This window comes from Platichthys flesus, chromosome 3 (genome assembly GCF_949316205.1).
Source record: "Platichthys flesus chromosome 3, fPlaFle2.1, whole genome shotgun sequence".
NCBI classification, from domain to species: domain Eukaryota; kingdom Metazoa; phylum Chordata; class Actinopteri; order Pleuronectiformes; family Pleuronectidae; genus Platichthys; species Platichthys flesus.
The window spans coordinates 4,905,128-4,922,057 of record NC_084947.1 but is presented as its reverse complement, the minus strand read 5'-3'; the positions used below and the strand labels follow the sequence as shown (position 1 = coordinate 4,922,057).

Sequence of the window (16,930 nt, the reverse complement as noted above, 5' to 3'; positions counted from 1 at the left end):
TTTGTGCATTTGTCCTTGCCGCCTTGTGTCATGTTCACTTTCCTCCAGCAGTCTAGGTTTCTGCTGAGTCGTGGTTAAAGACACTCATAAGGAAAGAGAAGCCGAGAAGGTTGACACTAGCTCCTCCACGTTTAGCAGCTGCGTTCTGGGCCCGACCTCACTGACACCTCTGCACCCTGATCATGACATGCATCACTTATAGTCTCCACCCGACCAGATGAGCAGTAAACGATGACAGCAGTTACCACAGATTTCTGCACAGAGATGATTCACATCAGTTCTCATGTCAAGATTGCGTCCAATATGCTGACTCATGAGTTTCCATGGTCAGACCACATCCTTTGACTTCAAGAGATAAAGACGAGTGAGAGCACTGAGGGGGGGCTTCAGTGCATCTCACCATCACATCAAAGAGAGAGAAAAGAAGACATGTCCTGCCTGGGGGCTTTCACCGGTCTCTACTCCTGCATGGTCCTCCTCATTGTCCACTCAAGTGAGTAGAACATTTTTGATTTAAATATGTCAGTTGCTACTTTTCCTACGTTTTTTCTTCTGATGTATCATCTGAATTTTGGTTTTAGGTGATGGCTCTGAGATTATCAGAGGGACAGAAGTGAAGCCCCACTCGCTGCCGTACATGGCTCTGCTTCAGGCAACCAGACCAGTATGTGGAGGGATACTGATCGATAAATCATGGGTCCTGACTGCAGCCCACTGTAAAGAGTGTGTTACCATAATTACAACATTTCAGAACATGAAATACTGTAATTTGATCAATCTAATGAGGCATATACTCTCCCACTGTATCTATTCTGTTGTATATCAGAGTGCAGAAAAGTTATGTGATTTGTAATCAAACACATTACTGTGTTTTTGCTCTTGCAGCATTAAGACCGTGTTGCTTGGGGTGCATTCCATCAAGGCAAATGAAGACAAGTCCAGGCAGGTCATAAAGGTTAAGAAGAGTGTTCCACATCCCTGCTATGATAACGTTACAAATGTCAATGACCTCATGTTGCTCAAGGTAAAATAACATTACAGCATCAAAGTTAATGAATAAATGGAACAATCAGCCAATATATGTGAAGAGAGTCAGTATTAATACATGTTGTTCTATTCTTATTTCAGCTTGGCAAATCTGTGAAGGAAACCGACACGGTGAAGTGTCTTAAGTTGGGTGATGCCATCAAAGAACCAGCAGCTGGGACCAGCTGCTTGGTGGCAGGATGGGGCAAAACCAACCACAGAGTTAAGAAAATGTCAGACGTCTTGATGTCCGTCAATGTGACTGTAATCGACAGAGTGAAGTGCAACTCTGCTGAATATTACAACTGCAAACCAGTGATCACCAGTGGCATGATATGTGCCGGTTCAGATGGGAAGAATACAGCTGACACTTGTCAGGTAAGTAACAGTGAATGTTTGTGTGCAGGGATTTATGTTCCGTCCCTCCTGTCAGTGACTGGACTGCCTGTCAGTGACTGTGGTTTTCTCTGTAGGGGGATTCAGGAGGCCCACTGGTGTGCAGCGGAGGGCTGGTTGGAGTCACTTCTTTCGGAAGAGGGTGTGGCCTGATTAGAAAGCCAGGAGTGTACTCGTATCTCACAGTGAAACAACTCAAATGGATCAAAAAGACAATGAAGAAGTCTGACATTTAATGAGCACCCGCTCTGAAGGATTTTGCATTTGCAACCATATTAATCGATTCTATGTGAGGTGATACGAGGGAGATTTCTGCTTCTGCTGTAACAAAACAGGACAAGGTGATTTTATTTTGAAATCTAAACTGGAGAGACATGTGTTTATCATAACAGAAAATCGTCTTCCTGTATAAAGAGCCTTATTTGAAACTGAGGCTTCAGCTCAAGTCTTGTGGAAAAAAAGTGTTGCAATAAAGATCAATTCTGGGCCATGATGTTTTTTCTTATCCAGTGATTCTCAACTGGTGGGTCGTGACCCAAAAGTGGATTGTGGACCCGTTTCCAGTGGGTCGCGGGCCTTTGCCTGGTCCACCAAAAAATGTATAAAAAATTCCTGTGCTTTTATTTAGAAGGATTTTTTTATGCAGCGGAGTGCCGTCTCATAAACCTCCTTAACAGTATGTTGTATTACCTTGTGTCACTAAGATGCACTTTTTGGTTTTTAATTAAAATGAAGCTAATTGAGTGTAAAAGGGATAAGGTAATCAGAAGAAACAGTTAATTTTGTGTACTTGAATCTTTTTGAATTTAACTTTTTGTTTATTTTATTTATAGTTTGTGGATAAAAGCTGCAACTCAAGACACTGACTGTTTTCCATGGTGCAGTGTAGGTTGTCATAGATTTAGTGAGTGAGTTTCTCAGCTGAAGCTTCATAATTTGAGTCTTATTGAAACTACTTCTTAGTAGTAGGACCTTTTTATTTCATGGTTGTGCATGAAAGCGCTATTGAGTCTGTTAAAACCGGCTGAAATTACTGAGTTGCTATGTATGTTGTGTTACCTTGTGTCCTTAAAATGCACTTTTTGTTTTTAATTGAAATTGCAGCAAATTTAGTTTAAAAGGGATATTTCCCTCTCTAGCATCGCCACCTGCTGGTCGTTTTTGTTTATCATTAGACTTGTTTTCTCTGGTTTCAGGGTCCTAAGATGAGGGTTCAAATAAAAACCGATCATTTTTTATGTTATGTTTTCTTTCTCTTTCTCTTCTTCAGATCATCTGTAGTTAAGATGGTTCCCACAAACCTTCTCAAACATATGATTCAATTCAATAACTTGTCAAGAACATTCCAGCCCTAGTTTGCTCACATTCAAGGTTTGGTTTGAACTTGGGGGAAATACGGCCCTGATTATGTACATTATTGATCTGAGGTGGAGTTTTCAAAAATTGCCATTCCTATCCTTTCTTAATAAAGGTTTAGAGTAATATTCACATTTAAAAACACCAAAAAGAACTGTGTTAACAAGGTGATGTTTTAATTAAGATGAAGCTGTTTCCCCAGTCATACCTGACAATGTGTAGTTACGGTGTAACCAGAAAGCAATTAGTTAGTGTCTGTGGTGACAAACTGTGTCAGTAGGAATTAACTAATGCAGTGAGATTGATGAATTGACTGATGTGTTCTGTTCATTTGAAGATTATTAAAGAGCATGATGCCTATTTTCTTTCTGACACAAAGTTAGTGAAAGTACTACCACTATCTTAAATGTACGATAAAGGTGAAGCTACAATCAGCTGCTAATGATCTTCTCCAGTATAAAGACTATAGAAACCATGCCTAATGCTCATTGATTAGTTTTTCATATTGGGTTGCTTGCTGTTTATACAGTTTATAAGCCGTTAGTGTTATGTAAATGTTTTACAATTACATTTTTGTACTGATTAAAGAAACTGCATCACTTATAGTCTCCACCCGACCAGATGAGCGCTAAATGATAACAGCAGTTATCACAGACTTCTGCACAGAGATGGTGCACATCAGATCTCATGTCAAGATTGTTCCAATTCGCTGAATTTCCATGGTCCGACCACGTCCTTTGACTTCAGGACATAAAGACGAGTGTGAGCACTGAGGGGGGGCTTCAGTGCATCTCACCATCACATCAGAGAGAGAAAGGAAGACATGTCCTGCCTGGGGACTTTCACCGGTCTCTTCTCCTGCATGGTCCTCCTCATTGTCCACTCAAGTGAGTAGAACATTTCTGATTTAAATATTTCAGCTACTCCTTTTTCTTTTTTTTGATTATTGAATATATCATCTGAACTTTGGTTTTAGGTGATGGCTCTGAGATTATCAATGGGAAAGAAGTGAAGCCCCACTCGCTGCCGTACATGGCTCTGCTTCAGAGTCCCACACAATCCTGTGGAGGGATACTGATCGATAAATCATGGGTCCTGACTGCTGCCCACTGTATGAGGTGCATTACCATAATTACAACATTTTAGACCATGCGCCAACAATAGTCTTCATTTCCAACAGACAGTGTAAAAGACATGATACTGGTTAAAATCTAAGACATGTTTACGTGGTTATAGAAAATGCAGCAAATGTGTTGGATAAAATAACATGTTAACAAGATCTGAATGCATAAACTAATTATGACTTAATCACAGTTACTTTATCATACTGGACGCATATGAATCTAATATATCATACTGAATATATTATTCAGTATGAACAATATATTCATACTCTATATTCTGTTTACATACCAGTTCTTTTGTGTTTCCTTGCACTTATAAATATCACATGTTCACTTATCATCACTTCACTGGTGTCTATTTCTGACTGTCCTCTTTGCTGCCGTCCTTGTAGAGGGACTAAGAAAGGATTATCTTATCTTATCTTATCTGAAAACGCTTTAAATATCAGCGTGCAGAACAGTTCTGTGAATTGCAATCAAACAAAATACTGTGTTTTAGGGGTTCCAATATTAAGACCGTGTGGCTGGGGGTGCACTCCATCAAGGCAAATGAAGAGGATTCCAGGCAGGTCAGAAAGGATCCTAAGCATTTTCCACATCCCTGCTATGATAATGTTACAAAGGTCAATGACCTCATGTTGCTCAAGGTAAAATAACATTACAGCATCGATGTTAATGATTAAATGGAACAATCAGCCAATATAATTGAAGAGAGTCAGCATTAATACATTTTGTTCTTTTCTTATTTCAGCTTGACAAACCTGTGAAGGAAACCGACACGGTGAAGTGTCTTACGTTGGGTGATGACATCAGAGATCCAGCATCTGGGACCAGCTGCATGGTGGCAGGATGGGGCAAAACAAACAACAGTGTTGAGAAAATGTCAGACGTCTTGATGTCTGTCAATGTGACTGTGGTCGACAGAGTGAAGTGCAACTCTGCTGAATATTACAACTGCACACCTGTGATCACCAGTGGCATGATATGTGCCGGTTCAGACGGGAAAAATACAGCTGACACCTGTGGGGTAAGTAACAGTGAATGTTTGTGTGCAGGGATTTAACTGCCGTCCCTCCTGTCAGTGTCTGGACTGCCTGTCAGCGACTGTGGTTTTCTCTGTAGGGGGATTCAGGAGGCCCACTGGTGTGCAGCGGAGGGCTGGTTGGAGTCACTTCTTTCGGATCCAAAGTATGTGGCCAGATTGACAAGCCAGGAGTCTACTCGTATCTCACAGAGAAAAAACTCAAATGGATCAAAGAGACAATGAAGAAGAACTAAAACTGGAGAGACACGTGTTTATCATGACAGCAAATCGCCAGTGGGACATTGTTGAGTCCTTCAACTAGACTGATGTCAACCAGACAGATTCACCACATCCTGCATCAAGAGCCTAATTTGAAACTGAGGCTTGAGCTCAAGTCTTGTGGAAAAACGAGTGTTGTAATAATGATACATTTTGGGCCATGATGTTTTATCTAATCATCACTGATCCATGTTCTTATACTGTGTTAAAACCCCACATTAACATTTCTGTCTTCATAGAGGCAGAGGCCGAAATAAAGAGGGCACATTGTCTGTCTCTCTTTCTCTCTCAGCTTTTCTTTCTCTCAGCTGACTCTTTTACGTTTTGTTCTCCCTCCCAGTGCCGTGTTTTCTCTGGTTTCAGGGTCCTAAGATCAGTGTTCAAATAAAAACAAATCATTATATGTTGTGTTTTCTTTCTCTTTCTCTTCTTCAGGTCATCTGTAGATCACAAAAAATGATATGATGATCATATTTACTTTTGCAAATGTCAAGAGAACTCAGACATTTTCTAAAATAGCCGTTCCTCTCATTCTTAATAAATGTATAAAGTAATATTCACTTTTATAAACACCAACAAGGACTGTATTATCAAGGTGATGTTTTAAATCAGATGAAATTCTCTTGGATGTGAGTCGTGACAAGAGATTGAGAATCACATGAGATGAGAAGAAAAGGAGGAAGCCCATGGTGCTGGAGATAGGGTGTGTGTCTGTGTGTGTGTGTGTTGGGGGGGGTGGGTGCAGCAGGTATTCAGTCCAATTGAATTATATCAGGCTGCACCAAATTTTACAGACTCATCGATATCAGAAATCTATAAATATGTTGAAAACCCTCTTATCTCACATTGTTAAATGAAGTGATGAAGGAAATCCTGGATCTGTAACAAAATGTTATAGGTTCTATTTTTCACATCCTTCCACCAAGTTGTTGTATTGTTCTTGTTCATATTGAATTCATAGGTAAAACATTGACAAAGGGTATTAGGTATGACAAAAGTGTTTGCAGTACATTAGCACTGTGGGTTCAACAAAGCTGTTTGGCTAAATGTTCTCTGAATTGTTTTGGGGATTACTGAACTGATTTGAGCTTTAGCCATTTTTTTATCAAATAAAACCTCAGAGCGTTTATTTTATTTCAAAATTCTTAATGTCAATAAATGTGAAATGGTCCATTTGGCCAGTAATATTATATAATGCCTTGAGGAGATAATTTCAGTGAAACGATATAGGAATGGAAGGATCCACTTTTGTTCAAAATCAATTCTGAAAGGGAAACGTCACCATCATGTAGATGTGGCGGCAAATTCTAAAAGCACACGATTTTCAAATATTATTAGCCAATACTTTTTTTATATTGTTTGTTTTCAGAATCTTTTACATGTATTTTTCTACATGATGTCAACTCAGCTAACCCTTGACTCAACAAATGAAATAGATTCTATAAACATCTTCCCTTTCTTTCCTAAACTGACGAGGGAGCTGTCTTTAATCAACTCTCCTCCTATCTCCACCATAATAACCTTCTTGACCCTCACCAGTCTGGTTTCAGGACAGGCCACTCAACTGAGACTGCCCTCGTTGCTGTCTCTGAACAACTTCACACTTCTAGAGCAGCCTCTCTCTCCTCTGTCCTCATCCTTCAAGACATTTCTGCTGCATTTGACACAGTGAACCACCAGATCCTTATCTCCTCCCTTCAGGACCTGGGTGTCTCAGGCTCTTCTCTCTCCCTGCTCTCTTCCTACCTCAATGAACGCACTTACCGGATTACTTGGAGAGGATCTGTGTCTGAACCTTGTCTTCTCACTACTGGGGTCCCTCAAGGTTCCGTCCTGGGTCCCCTCCTCTTCTCCCTGCACAACAACTCTGTCATTCACTCACATAGCTTTTCCTACCATCACTATGCTGATGACACCCTACTAATCCTCTCTTTACCCCGATCTGAAACACAGGTAGCAGCAGGAATCTCTGCCCGTCTGACTGACATCTCTCAGTGGATGTCCGCACACCACCTGAAAATATACGTTGACAAAACTGATGTTGTGCAATAATGCTTTAAACGTGATACCATAAAATGGTGTGCCTTTCGGCATTCAATACATTTATAAATCTAAATTAAATATTAAATATTAATAATGAAAATATTGTAGAGGTTGGAAAAATTCACTTATGCAACATTAATAAAAGATCAATTTTTGAAGAAAGACATTTATTATGAATATAATAATGTATAAAAAAACACAATTACTAACAATGTACTAGATAAACAAGGATGTGTATGTGACTGTGTGTCTATGTAAATCAGAGTGCTCCCAAAATGGCGGCTGCCCAAAAGAATAACACCTTCCAGTGTGCTTCTAAAATGGTCGCTTGCCAACCTTAAGATAACGCCTCCCCCCCTATTATTGGAATGATTGCGACAGGTAGAGGGGATTTGAGCTAATTAGGTGAAGACAATGTGTTTGTCTGTTTGGATGTTAAGTTAGAGAAAGAATCAGAGAGATATGCAAAGAAAGACTGTGAAGAGTATAACTAACATTAACTTTCAAATAACTTGTTAAAACAATATTACAACACATGTCAAACTTAGAAACTTCACACAGAATCGAATAAACAGTCTTGCTTAGCCTGGTATATTTATTAAGCCCAGTTGTGGAAAGGGGAAAAAGGAAGTTGCAGTTCAGTTCGCAGTTCTGTGATGTCTTCATGGCTGGTTGTTTAGTGTCTGCCTTCGCGGGTCTGTTGAGCTGTGGGGCTCAGGGGCGGACTGGCCATCGGGAATACCGGGGACATCCCCGGTGGGCCGATGGCCGAAAATATAAATCCAACGGCCCACCACTATGATGTACCGGCCCACGCCCATCATCGCATCAGCCCTACAATGGTTGAAACAGCGGCACAAGCGTAATTTTCTCCAAGAGCTATACCTATCTATTCGCACTGACTGCTTTTATACTGCTACTCGCAATCGGTCTTCACACTCATGGTGACTATTTTTCGATTTTTTTTTAAGTGTCTTTTAATATGTGTTTTACAGACTTCGGAAGTCCAAAGTAAGAAAAGATCTCCACCTTATTAATAAACACCTCTAAATTGGTTCTTACACAGCCGAAGTGTAGAGAATTTGGATTTGCATACATACACGCAACGCGGCACCCAGTTATACGCATGCGCACCGCCGTGTATTGAGTGGGCCGGTCTGACAGAAACTCCCGGGCCACTTTTTTCCCCCAGTCCGCCCCTGGTGGGGCTCAGTTGCTGCTTGAAGTTCTCCTGCAGGGCATTGAGTGCCGTTCTCACACCTTCACCTTTAGGTTCGTGTGGTTTTATATCCATGGTGTATTTGGGATATTTTAAGTAGAAATGTACTGTGCCAGAGATATATTCACTGTCTAAGACTGTTAGGATTCTACATTTTAGCTGTTGTGTGGGTCTGACTGTACTCTTTGCAATAAAGACAGGAGGGGGGGGCAGGAGCAGGTTGGGCCAGATATAAGGCATTTATACAAATCATTAATAATAACCTTTTGGATCTTAGTGTTTAATATTTTGAATTAGCTAAAAATGTATGTGTGTCAAAAACGCTGGTCAGTCTCACTGCTGTCTCGATAGGAGGTCTGGGTGACTTTGTTATGGCTCAGTTGGTACAACAGAGGGAGCAGAAGCATAACATTCTCTACTCAAGGCTAGTTTATGAAACACCACATCGAACTGTCAGGAGAGGGAGAGTTGTCTAGCAACCGGCAGCGTTGGGTAGGACAGTGACGAGGACGGCTTCTTCTCACTTCCTGGATTCCGTGACAAGAGGCGGGGCACTACAGATATGGACCAATAAGGGAGAACCAAATTTGTTTGCGGTGACACCCCTCCAATCTTTTATAAACAATCACATTAAATCTACTGTTATAATTATATCAAACCCCTTCTGTTCGAGGCCATTATGACTACCTTTTGCTAACTGATATAGCCGAGGCTGTATTCATAATTGTCCATGGCTATGTTGGTAAATTTTCATTGCATCTTAATAAATACTTGAAATGGACCAGTCCGGCTCATCTCTTATTTAGGATAAACCAACACGCCGACAAGACCTAAACCTACACTAAAAAGCTGTTTCCCCAGTCATACCTGACAATGAGTAGCTACGGTGTAATCAGAAAGCAATTTGTTAGTGTCTGTGGTGGCAAACTGTGTCAGTAGGAATTAACTAATGCAGCGAGATTGATGACTTGATTGATGTGTTCTGTTAATTTGAAGATTATTGAACAACCTGATCCTTATTTTCTTTCTCACACAGAGTTAGTGAAAGTATTACCACTCTCTTACCTGTACAATAAAGGTGAAGCTACAATCAGATGCTCATTATCTTATCCAATATAAAGACTATAGGAACCATGCCAAGTGCTCACTGATTAGTTTTTCATAAATGGTTGCTATCACACATTTTATCAACCGATAGTGTTATGTGCCTGTTTTACATTTACATTTTTGCACAGATTTAAAAAACTATTTATTCAAGGTAACAATAAATGAAAATAAACCTTTCTAAGAGTTACAATTTTTTGCATTTGACCCACCCGCCTTGTGTCACGTTCACTTTCCTCCAGCAGTCTAGGTTTCCTCTGAGTCGTGGTTAAAGACACTCATAAGGAAAGAGAAGCCGAGAAGGTCGACACTAGCTCCTCCACGTTTAGCAGCTGCGTTCTGGGCCCGATCTCACTGACACGTCTACACCCTGATCATGACCTGCATCACTTATAGTCTCCGACCGACCAGATGAGCGGTAAACGATAACAGCAGTTACCACAAACTTCTGCACAGAGATGGTGGACATCAGTTCTCACGTCAAGATTGCGTACAATACGCTGACTCATGATTTTCCATGGTCAGACCACATCCTTTGACTTCAGGACATAAAGACGAGTGTGAGCACTGAGGGGGGGCTTCAGTGCATCTCACCATCACATCAGAGAGAGATAAGAAGACATGTCCTTCCTGGGGTCTTTCACCGGTCTCTTCTCCTGCATGGTCCTCCTCATTGTCCACTCAAGTGAGTTGAATATCTCGGATTTAAATATTTCAGTTACTACTTTTTCTATATATTTGTTTCTAATGTATCATCTGAATTTTGGTTTTAGGTGATGGCTCTGAGATAATCAATGGGAAAGAAGTGAAGCCCCACTTGCTGCCGTACATGGCTCTGCTTAATGCAACCACACCAGACTGTGGAGGGATACTGATTGATAAATCATGGGTCCTGACTGCTGCCCACTGTAAAAAGTGCGTAACGATAATTACAACATTTCAGAATGTAAATCAACAATAATCTTCACGTTCAATGGACAGTGTAAATGACACTATGTACTGATTAATATCTAAGAAATTTTACCCGGTTATAGAAAATGCAGCTTTATGTTTTTCTCAGATTTATTTGCCGATGCAAAGGTTGATTAAATAATATTCCATATTACTGTGTTTTTGCTCTTGCAGCATTGAGACCGTGTTGCTTGGGGTGCACTCCATCAAGGCAAATGAAGACAAGTCCAGGCAGGTCAGAAAGGTTAAGAAGAGTGTTCCACATCCCTGCTATGATAAAGATACAAAGGTCAATGACCTCATGTTGCTCAAGGTAAAATAACATTACAGCATCAAAGTTAATGAATAAATGGAACAATCAGCCAATATATGTGAAGAGAGTCAGTATTAATAAATGTTGTTCTATTTTTATTTCAGCTTGGCAAATCTGTGAAGGAAACCAAGACGGTGAAGTGTCTTAAGTTGGGTGATGCCATCAAAGATCCAGCAGCTGGGACCAGCTGCATGGTGGCAGGATGGGGCAAAACCAACAACAGAGTTGAGAAAATGTCAGACGTCTTGATGTCTGTCAATGTGACTGTGGTCGACAGAGTGAAGTGCAACTCTGCTGAATATTACAACAAAGTTCCTGTGATCACCAGCAGCATGATATGTGCCGGTTCAGACGGGAAGAATACAGCTGACACTTGTGGGGTAAGTAACAGTGAATGTTTGTGTGCAGGGATTTATCTTCCGTCCCTCCTGTCAGTGACTGTGGTTTTCTCTGTAGGGGGATTCAGGAGGCCCACTGGTGTGCAGCGGAGGGCTGGTTGGAGTCACTTCTTTCGGATCCAAAGTATGTGGCCGGATTCACAAGCCAGGAGTGTACTCGTATCTCACAGTGAAACAACTCAAATGGATCAAAAAGACAATGAAGAAGTCTGACATTTAATGAGCACCCGCTCTGAAGGATTTTGTATTTGCGACCATGTTAATCAATTCTATGTGAAGTGATACGAGGGAGATTTCTGCTTCTGCTGTAACAAAACAGGCCAAGGTGATTTTATTTTGAAATCTAAACTGGAGACACACATGTTTATCATGACAGCAAATCGTCTTCCTGTATCAAGAGCCTTATTTGAAACTGAGGCTTCAGCTCAAGTCTTGCGGAAAAAAAGTGTTGCAATAAAGATCAATTCTGGGCCATGATGTATTATCAAATCCCGTGATTCTTAACTTGTGTGTCGCGTCCCAAAAGTGGATTGTGGACCCGTTTCCAGTGGGTCGCCTGCCTTTGCCTGGTCCCCCAAAAGATGTATAAAAATTCCTTTGCTTTTAGTTAGAAGGATTTTTTTATGCAGCGGAATGCCGTCTCATAAACCTCCTTAACAGTATGTTGTATTACCTTGTGTCACTAAGATGCACTTTTTGGTTTTTAATTAAAATGAAGCTAATTGAGTGTAAAAGGGATAAGGTAATCAGAAGAAACAGTTAATTTTGTGTACTTGAATCTTTTTGAATTTAACTTTTTGTTTATTTTATTTATAGTTTGTGGATAAAAGCTGCAACTCAAGACACTGACTGTTTTCCATGGTGCAGTGTAGGTTGTCATAGATTTAGAGTGAGTTTCTCAGCTGAAGCTTCATAATTTGAGTCTTATTGAAACTACTTTTCAGTAGTTGGACCTTTTTATTTCATGGTTGTGCATGAAAGCGCTATTGAGTCTGTTAAAACCGGCTGAAATTACTGAGTTGCTATGTATGTTGTGTTACCTTGTGTCCTAAAGATGCACTTTTTGGTTTTGAATTAAAATAGAGCTAATTGAGTTTTTGAGAATATTTCCCTCTCTATCATCACCACCTGCTGGTCGTTTTGGTTTATCGTAAAACTTGTTTTGGCCTAATGTGATATTCTGTACTATCTCAGGTTCAAGTCAGTAGGAATTAAATAATGCAGTTAGATCGATGACTTGATTAATGTGTTCTGTTCATGTGAAGATTATTGAACAACATGATGCTTATTTTCTTTCTTACACAGATAGTGATCCATTATGAAGACTATAGAAACCATGCCTAATGCTCATTGATTAGTTTTCATATTTGGTTGCTATCCCACAGTTTATAAGCTGTGAGTGTTATGTGCCTTTTTTACAATTACATTTTTGTATTGATTAAAGAAACTGCATCACTTATAGTCTCCACCCGACCAGATGAGCGCTAAATGATAACAGCAGTTATCACAGACTTCTGCACAGAGTTGTTTGCACATCAGATCTCATGTCAAGATTGCTTCCAATTCTCTGAATTTCCATGGTCCGACCACATCCTTTGACTTCAGGACATAAAGACGAGTGTGAGCACTGAGGGGGGGCTTCAGTGCATCTCACCATCACATCAGAGAGAAAAAAGAAGACATGTCCTGCCTGGGGGCTTTCACCAGTCTCTTCTCCTGCATGGTCCTCCTCATTGTCCACTCAAGTGAGTAGAACATTTCTGATTTAAATATTTCAGCTACTACTTTTTATTTGATTTGATTTTTGAATATACCATCTGAACTTTGGTTTTAGGTGATGGCTCTGAGATTATCAATGGGAAAGAAGTGAAGCCCCACTCGCTGCCGTACATGGCTCTGCTTCTGAGTCCCAAACAATCCTGTGGAGGGATACTGATCGATAAATCATGGGTCCTGACTGCTGCCCACTGTATGAGGTGCATTACCATAATTACAACATTTCATGAACATGCACTAACAATAGTCTTCATTTCCAACAGACAGTGTAAAAGACATGGTACTGGTTAAAATCTGAGAAATGTTCACGTGGCTATAGAAAAAGAAACAAATATGTTGAATAAAATTACATGATCTGAATGCATTAACTAATTATGACTTAATCACAGTTACTTTATCATACTGGGCGCACATGATCACTGTAATATGATCAATCTAATGATTGATCATATTACATTATGATCAATCATTAGATTTATCATACTGAACTTTGGTTAAGTATGATCAGTCTAATATATCATACTGAATATATATTCCAGTATGAATAATATAGTCATACTCTATATTCTGTTTACATACTAGTTCATTTGTGTTTCCTTGCACTTATAAGTATCACATGTTCACTTATCATCACTTCACTGGTTTCTATTTCTGACTGTCCTCTTTGCTGCCGTCCTTGTTGAGGGACATAGAAAGGATTACCTTATCTTATCTTGTCTAAAAACACTTTAAATATCAGCGTGCAGAAAGGTTCTGTGAATTGTAATCAAATATAATACTGTGATTTAGGGTTTCCCATATTGAGACCGTGTGGCTGGGGGTGCACTCCATCAAGGCAAATGAAGAGAATTCCAGGCAGGTCAGAAAGGATCCGAAGCATTTTCCACATCCTGGCTATGATAATGTTACAAAGGTCAATGACCTCATGTTGCTCAAGGTAAAATAACATTAAAGCAACAATGTTAATGAATAAATGGAACAATCAGCCAATATATGTGAAGAGAGTCAGAATTAATACATTTTGTTCTTTATCGTTTCAGCTTGACAAATCTGTGAAGGAAACAGAGACGGTGAAGTGTCTTAAGTTGGGTGATGCCATCAGAGATCCAGCAGCTGGGACCAGCTGCTTGGTGGCAGGATGGGGCCAAACACACGAGAATGCTAAGGAAATGTCCGAAGTCTTGATGTCCGTCAATGTGATTGTGGTCGACAGAGTGAAGTGCAACTCTGCTGCATATTACAACAAAGATCCTGTGATCACCAGTGGCATGATATGTGCCGGTTCAAACGGGAACAATGAAGCTGACACCTGTGGGGTAAGTAACAGTGAATGTTTGTCTGCAGGGATTTAACTGCCGTCCCTCCTGTCAGTGTCTGGACTGCCTGTCAGTGACTGTGGTTTTCTCTGTAGGGGGATTCAGGAGGCCCACTGGTGTGCAGCGGAGGGCTGGTTGGAGTCACTTCTTTTGGAAAAGGGTGTGGCCGGATTCACACGCCAGGAGTGTACATGTATCTCACAGAGGGAAAACTCAAATGGATCAAAGATACAATGAAGAAGTCTGAAATTTAATGAGCACCTGCTTTGAAGGATCTCGTATTTGCAACCATGTTAATCAATTCCATGTGAGGTGATACGAGGGAGATTTCTGCTTCTGCTGCAATAAAACAGACCAAGTTGATTTTATTTTTAATTCTAAACTGGAGAGACACGTGTTTATCATGACAGCAAATCGCCAAAGGGACATTATTGAGTCCTTCAACTAGACTGATGTCAACCAGACAGATTCACAACTGCCTGCATCAAGAGCCTAATTTGAAACTGAGGCTTGAGCTCAAGTCTTGTGGAAAAAAAACGAGTGTTGTAATAATGATACATTTTGGGCCATGATGTTTTATCTAATCATCACTGATCTATGTTCTTATACTGTGTTAAAACCCCACATCAACATTTCTTTCGCCATAGAGGCAGAGGCCGAAATAAAGAGGGCATCGTCTGTCTCTCTTTCTCTCTCAGCTTTTCTTTCTCTCAGCTGACTCTTTTATGTTTTGTTCTCCCTCCCAGCGCCGTGTTTTGTCTGTTTTCAGGGTCCTAAGATCAGTGTTCAAATAAAAACGAATCATTTGATATGTTGTGTTTTCTTTCTCTTCCATTTTTTCAGGTCATCTGTAGTTCACAAAAAATGAAACTATCATATTTACATATACCAATGTCACGAGAACTGACATTTTCTAAAATAGTCGTTCCTCTCCATTCTGAATAAAGGTTTAAATTACATTACATTACATTACATTTCATTTAGCTGACGCTTTTATCCAAAGCGACTTACAATAAGTGCATTCAAACCCGAGGGTACATACCAAGGACGACAAGAATCAAGAAAATACAATTTCTTCAAATAAAGCAAAACTACAAAGTGCTATAAGTAAGTGCCATTTAAGTGCTACTAAAGTGTTAGTTTCAAAAAGTTAGTTTTTTTTTTTTTTTTTTTTTTTTTTTTATTCAAGGTAAAGTCGGAAGAGATATGTTTTTAGTTTTCGGCGGAAGATGTGTAGACTTTCTGATGTCCGGATGTCAATGGGGAGCTCATTCCACCATTTAGCAGCCAGGACGGAAAACAGTCGTGTTTTTGATGAGTGTTTAGCTCGCAGTTAATATTCACATTTAGAAACACCAGCAAGGACTGCACTATCCAGGTGATGTTTTAAATATGATGGTGTCTTGGAGGTGAGTCATGACAGGAGAATGAGAATCACATGAGGCAAGAAGAAGAGGAGTAAGCCCATGGTGATGGAGATGGTGGTGGTGGTGGGGGGGGGGGGGTGCAGCAGGTATTCAGTACAACATCCTTCCATCAAGTTGTTGTATTGTTCTTATTCATATTGGTTTCATAGTTCAAACATTGACAGATATGAAAAAAGTACTTTCATTACATTAGCACTGTGAGTTCAATAAAGCTGCTTGGCAAAATATTTTCAGATTTTTTTTCGAATAAAACCTCCTAGCGTTTAATATATTTCAAAATTCTTTACAACGCTGTTATAAAAATTATAAAGATCTCAACTCAGCTAACCCTTGAGTCAAGAAATGAAGTAGAATTTATGTATATCTTCCCTTTCTTTTATAATCTGTCGAGCGAGCTATCTTTAATCAACTCTCCTCCTCTCTCCACAATAATAACCTTCTTGACCCTCACCAGTCTGGTTTCAGGACAGGCCACTCAACTGAGACTGCCCTCGTTGCTGTCTCTGAACAACTTCACACTGCTAGAGCAGCCTCTCTCTCCTCTGTCCTCATCCTTCTAGACATTTCTGCTGCATTTGACACAGTGAACCACCACAACCTTATCTCTTCCCTTCAGGACCTGGGTGTCTCAGGCTCTTCTCTCTCCCTGCTCTCTTCCTACCTCAATGAACGCACTTACCGGGTTACTTGGAGAGGATCTGTGTCTGAACCTTTTCTTCTCACTACTGGGGTACCTCAAGGTTCCGTCCTGGGTCCCCTCCTCTTCTCCCTGTACAACAACTCTGTCATTCACTCACATAGCTTTTCCTACCATCGCTCTGCTGATGACACCCAACTAATCCTCTCTTTTCCCCGATCTGAAACACAGGTAGCAGCAGGAATCTCTGCCCGTCTGACTGACATCTCTCAGTGGATGTCCGCACACCACCTGATAATATACCTTGACAAGACTGAACTACTTTTCCTTCCAGGGAAAGGCTCTCCCTCCCACGACCATACTATTAACTTTGACAACTCTCTATTAGCCCGGTTAGCCCCACCCAGACTGCTAGGAACTGGAAAGGAAAACTTCACTGATCAATGTCTCAATGTTGTTCTAATCTTCACATGTGCAACTGTGTGCTGGGTTTGATTCATCTTTCTGTAGCAGTGATACCAGGCAGCAGATATTTTCCATC

General features: G+C 40.4%; 4 protein-coding genes across 5 annotated transcripts; all 4 read left to right on the top strand.

Moving 5' to 3' along the window:
* The first annotated feature begins 183 nt into the window (after positions 1-183).
* On the top strand, positions 184-2,660 carry LOC133938788 (granzyme A-like). Its single transcript, XM_062381515.1, has 5 exons — positions 184-493; positions 582-723; positions 886-1,024; positions 1,129-1,404; positions 1,500-2,660. The coding sequence occupies exons 1-5, from the start codon at positions 430-432 to the stop codon at positions 1,656-1,658; spliced, it is 780 nt and encodes a 259-aa protein (XP_062237499.1). The 5' UTR covers positions 184-429; the 3' UTR covers positions 1,659-2,660.
* An 854-nt stretch (positions 2,661-3,514) lies between these two features.
* Positions 3,515-5,608, top strand: LOC133938746 (granzyme A-like). 2 transcript variants are annotated; one of them, XM_062381512.1, is made up of 5 exons: positions 3,515-3,665; positions 3,755-3,896; positions 4,402-4,471; positions 4,654-4,929; positions 5,025-5,608. In XM_062381512.1, the coding sequence occupies exons 1-5, from the start codon at positions 3,602-3,604 to the stop codon at positions 5,178-5,180; spliced, it is 708 nt and encodes a 235-aa protein (XP_062237496.1). In that variant the 5' UTR covers positions 3,515-3,601; the 3' UTR covers positions 5,181-5,608. The 2 variants fall into 2 exon arrangements, with proteins under 2 accessions (XP_062237496.1, XP_062237495.1); XM_062381511.1 differs by having other exon boundaries at positions 4,402-4,549.
* A 4,516-nt stretch (positions 5,609-10,124) lies between these two features.
* On the top strand, positions 10,125-12,459 carry LOC133938772 (granzyme A-like). Its single transcript, XM_062381513.1, has 5 exons — positions 10,125-10,256; positions 10,345-10,486; positions 10,697-10,835; positions 10,940-11,215; positions 11,292-12,459. Exons 1-5 carry the CDS (start codon positions 10,193-10,195, stop codon positions 11,451-11,453), a joined length of 783 nt encoding a protein of 260 aa, XP_062237497.1. The 5' UTR covers positions 10,125-10,192; the 3' UTR covers positions 11,454-12,459.
* A 273-nt stretch (positions 12,460-12,732) lies between these two features.
* On the top strand, positions 12,733-15,120 carry LOC133938729 (granzyme A-like). Its single transcript, XM_062381510.1, has 5 exons — positions 12,733-12,978; positions 13,068-13,209; positions 13,799-13,946; positions 14,050-14,325; positions 14,421-15,120. The coding sequence occupies exons 1-5, from the start codon at positions 12,915-12,917 to the stop codon at positions 14,577-14,579; spliced, it is 789 nt and encodes a 262-aa protein (XP_062237494.1). The 5' UTR covers positions 12,733-12,914; the 3' UTR covers positions 14,580-15,120.
* The last annotated feature ends 1,810 nt before the right edge of the window (positions 15,121-16,930 follow it).

Bases quoted from the DNA above. Each gene is read 5' to 3' on its own strand.
- LOC133938788 (XM_062381515.1), top strand. From the start codon at position 430: ATGTCCTGCCTGGGGGCTTTCACCGGTCTCTACTCCTGCATGGTCCTC. The intron at 494-581 runs GTGAGTAGAACA...TTTTGGTTTTAG, and splicing joins CCTCCTCATTGTCCACTCAA to GTGATGGCTCTGAGATTATC. The intron at 1,405-1,499 runs GTAAGTAACAGT...TTTTCTCTGTAG, and splicing joins ATACAGCTGACACTTGTCAG to GGGGATTCAGGAGGCCCACT.
- LOC133938746 (XM_062381511.1), top strand. From the start codon at position 3,602: ATGTCCTGCCTGGGGACTTTCACCGGTCTCTTCTCCTGCATGGTCCTC. The intron at 3,666-3,754 runs GTGAGTAGAACA...CTTTGGTTTTAG, and splicing joins CCTCCTCATTGTCCACTCAA to GTGATGGCTCTGAGATTATC. The intron at 3,897-4,401 runs GTGCATTACCAT...ACTGTGTTTTAG, and splicing joins ACTGCTGCCCACTGTATGAG to GGGTTCCAATATTAAGACCG.
- LOC133938772 (XM_062381513.1), top strand. From the start codon at position 10,193: ATGTCCTTCCTGGGGTCTTTCACCGGTCTCTTCTCCTGCATGGTCCTC. The intron at 10,836-10,939 runs GTAAAATAACAT...TTTTTATTTCAG, and splicing joins ATGACCTCATGTTGCTCAAG to CTTGGCAAATCTGTGAAGGA. The intron at 11,216-11,291 runs GTAAGTAACAGT...TTTTCTCTGTAG, and splicing joins ATACAGCTGACACTTGTGGG to GGGGATTCAGGAGGCCCACT.
- LOC133938729 (XM_062381510.1), top strand. From the start codon at position 12,915: ATGTCCTGCCTGGGGGCTTTCACCAGTCTCTTCTCCTGCATGGTCCTC. The intron at 13,947-14,049 runs GTAAAATAACAT...TTATCGTTTCAG, and splicing joins ATGACCTCATGTTGCTCAAG to CTTGACAAATCTGTGAAGGA. The intron at 14,326-14,420 runs GTAAGTAACAGT...TTTTCTCTGTAG, and splicing joins ATGAAGCTGACACCTGTGGG to GGGGATTCAGGAGGCCCACT.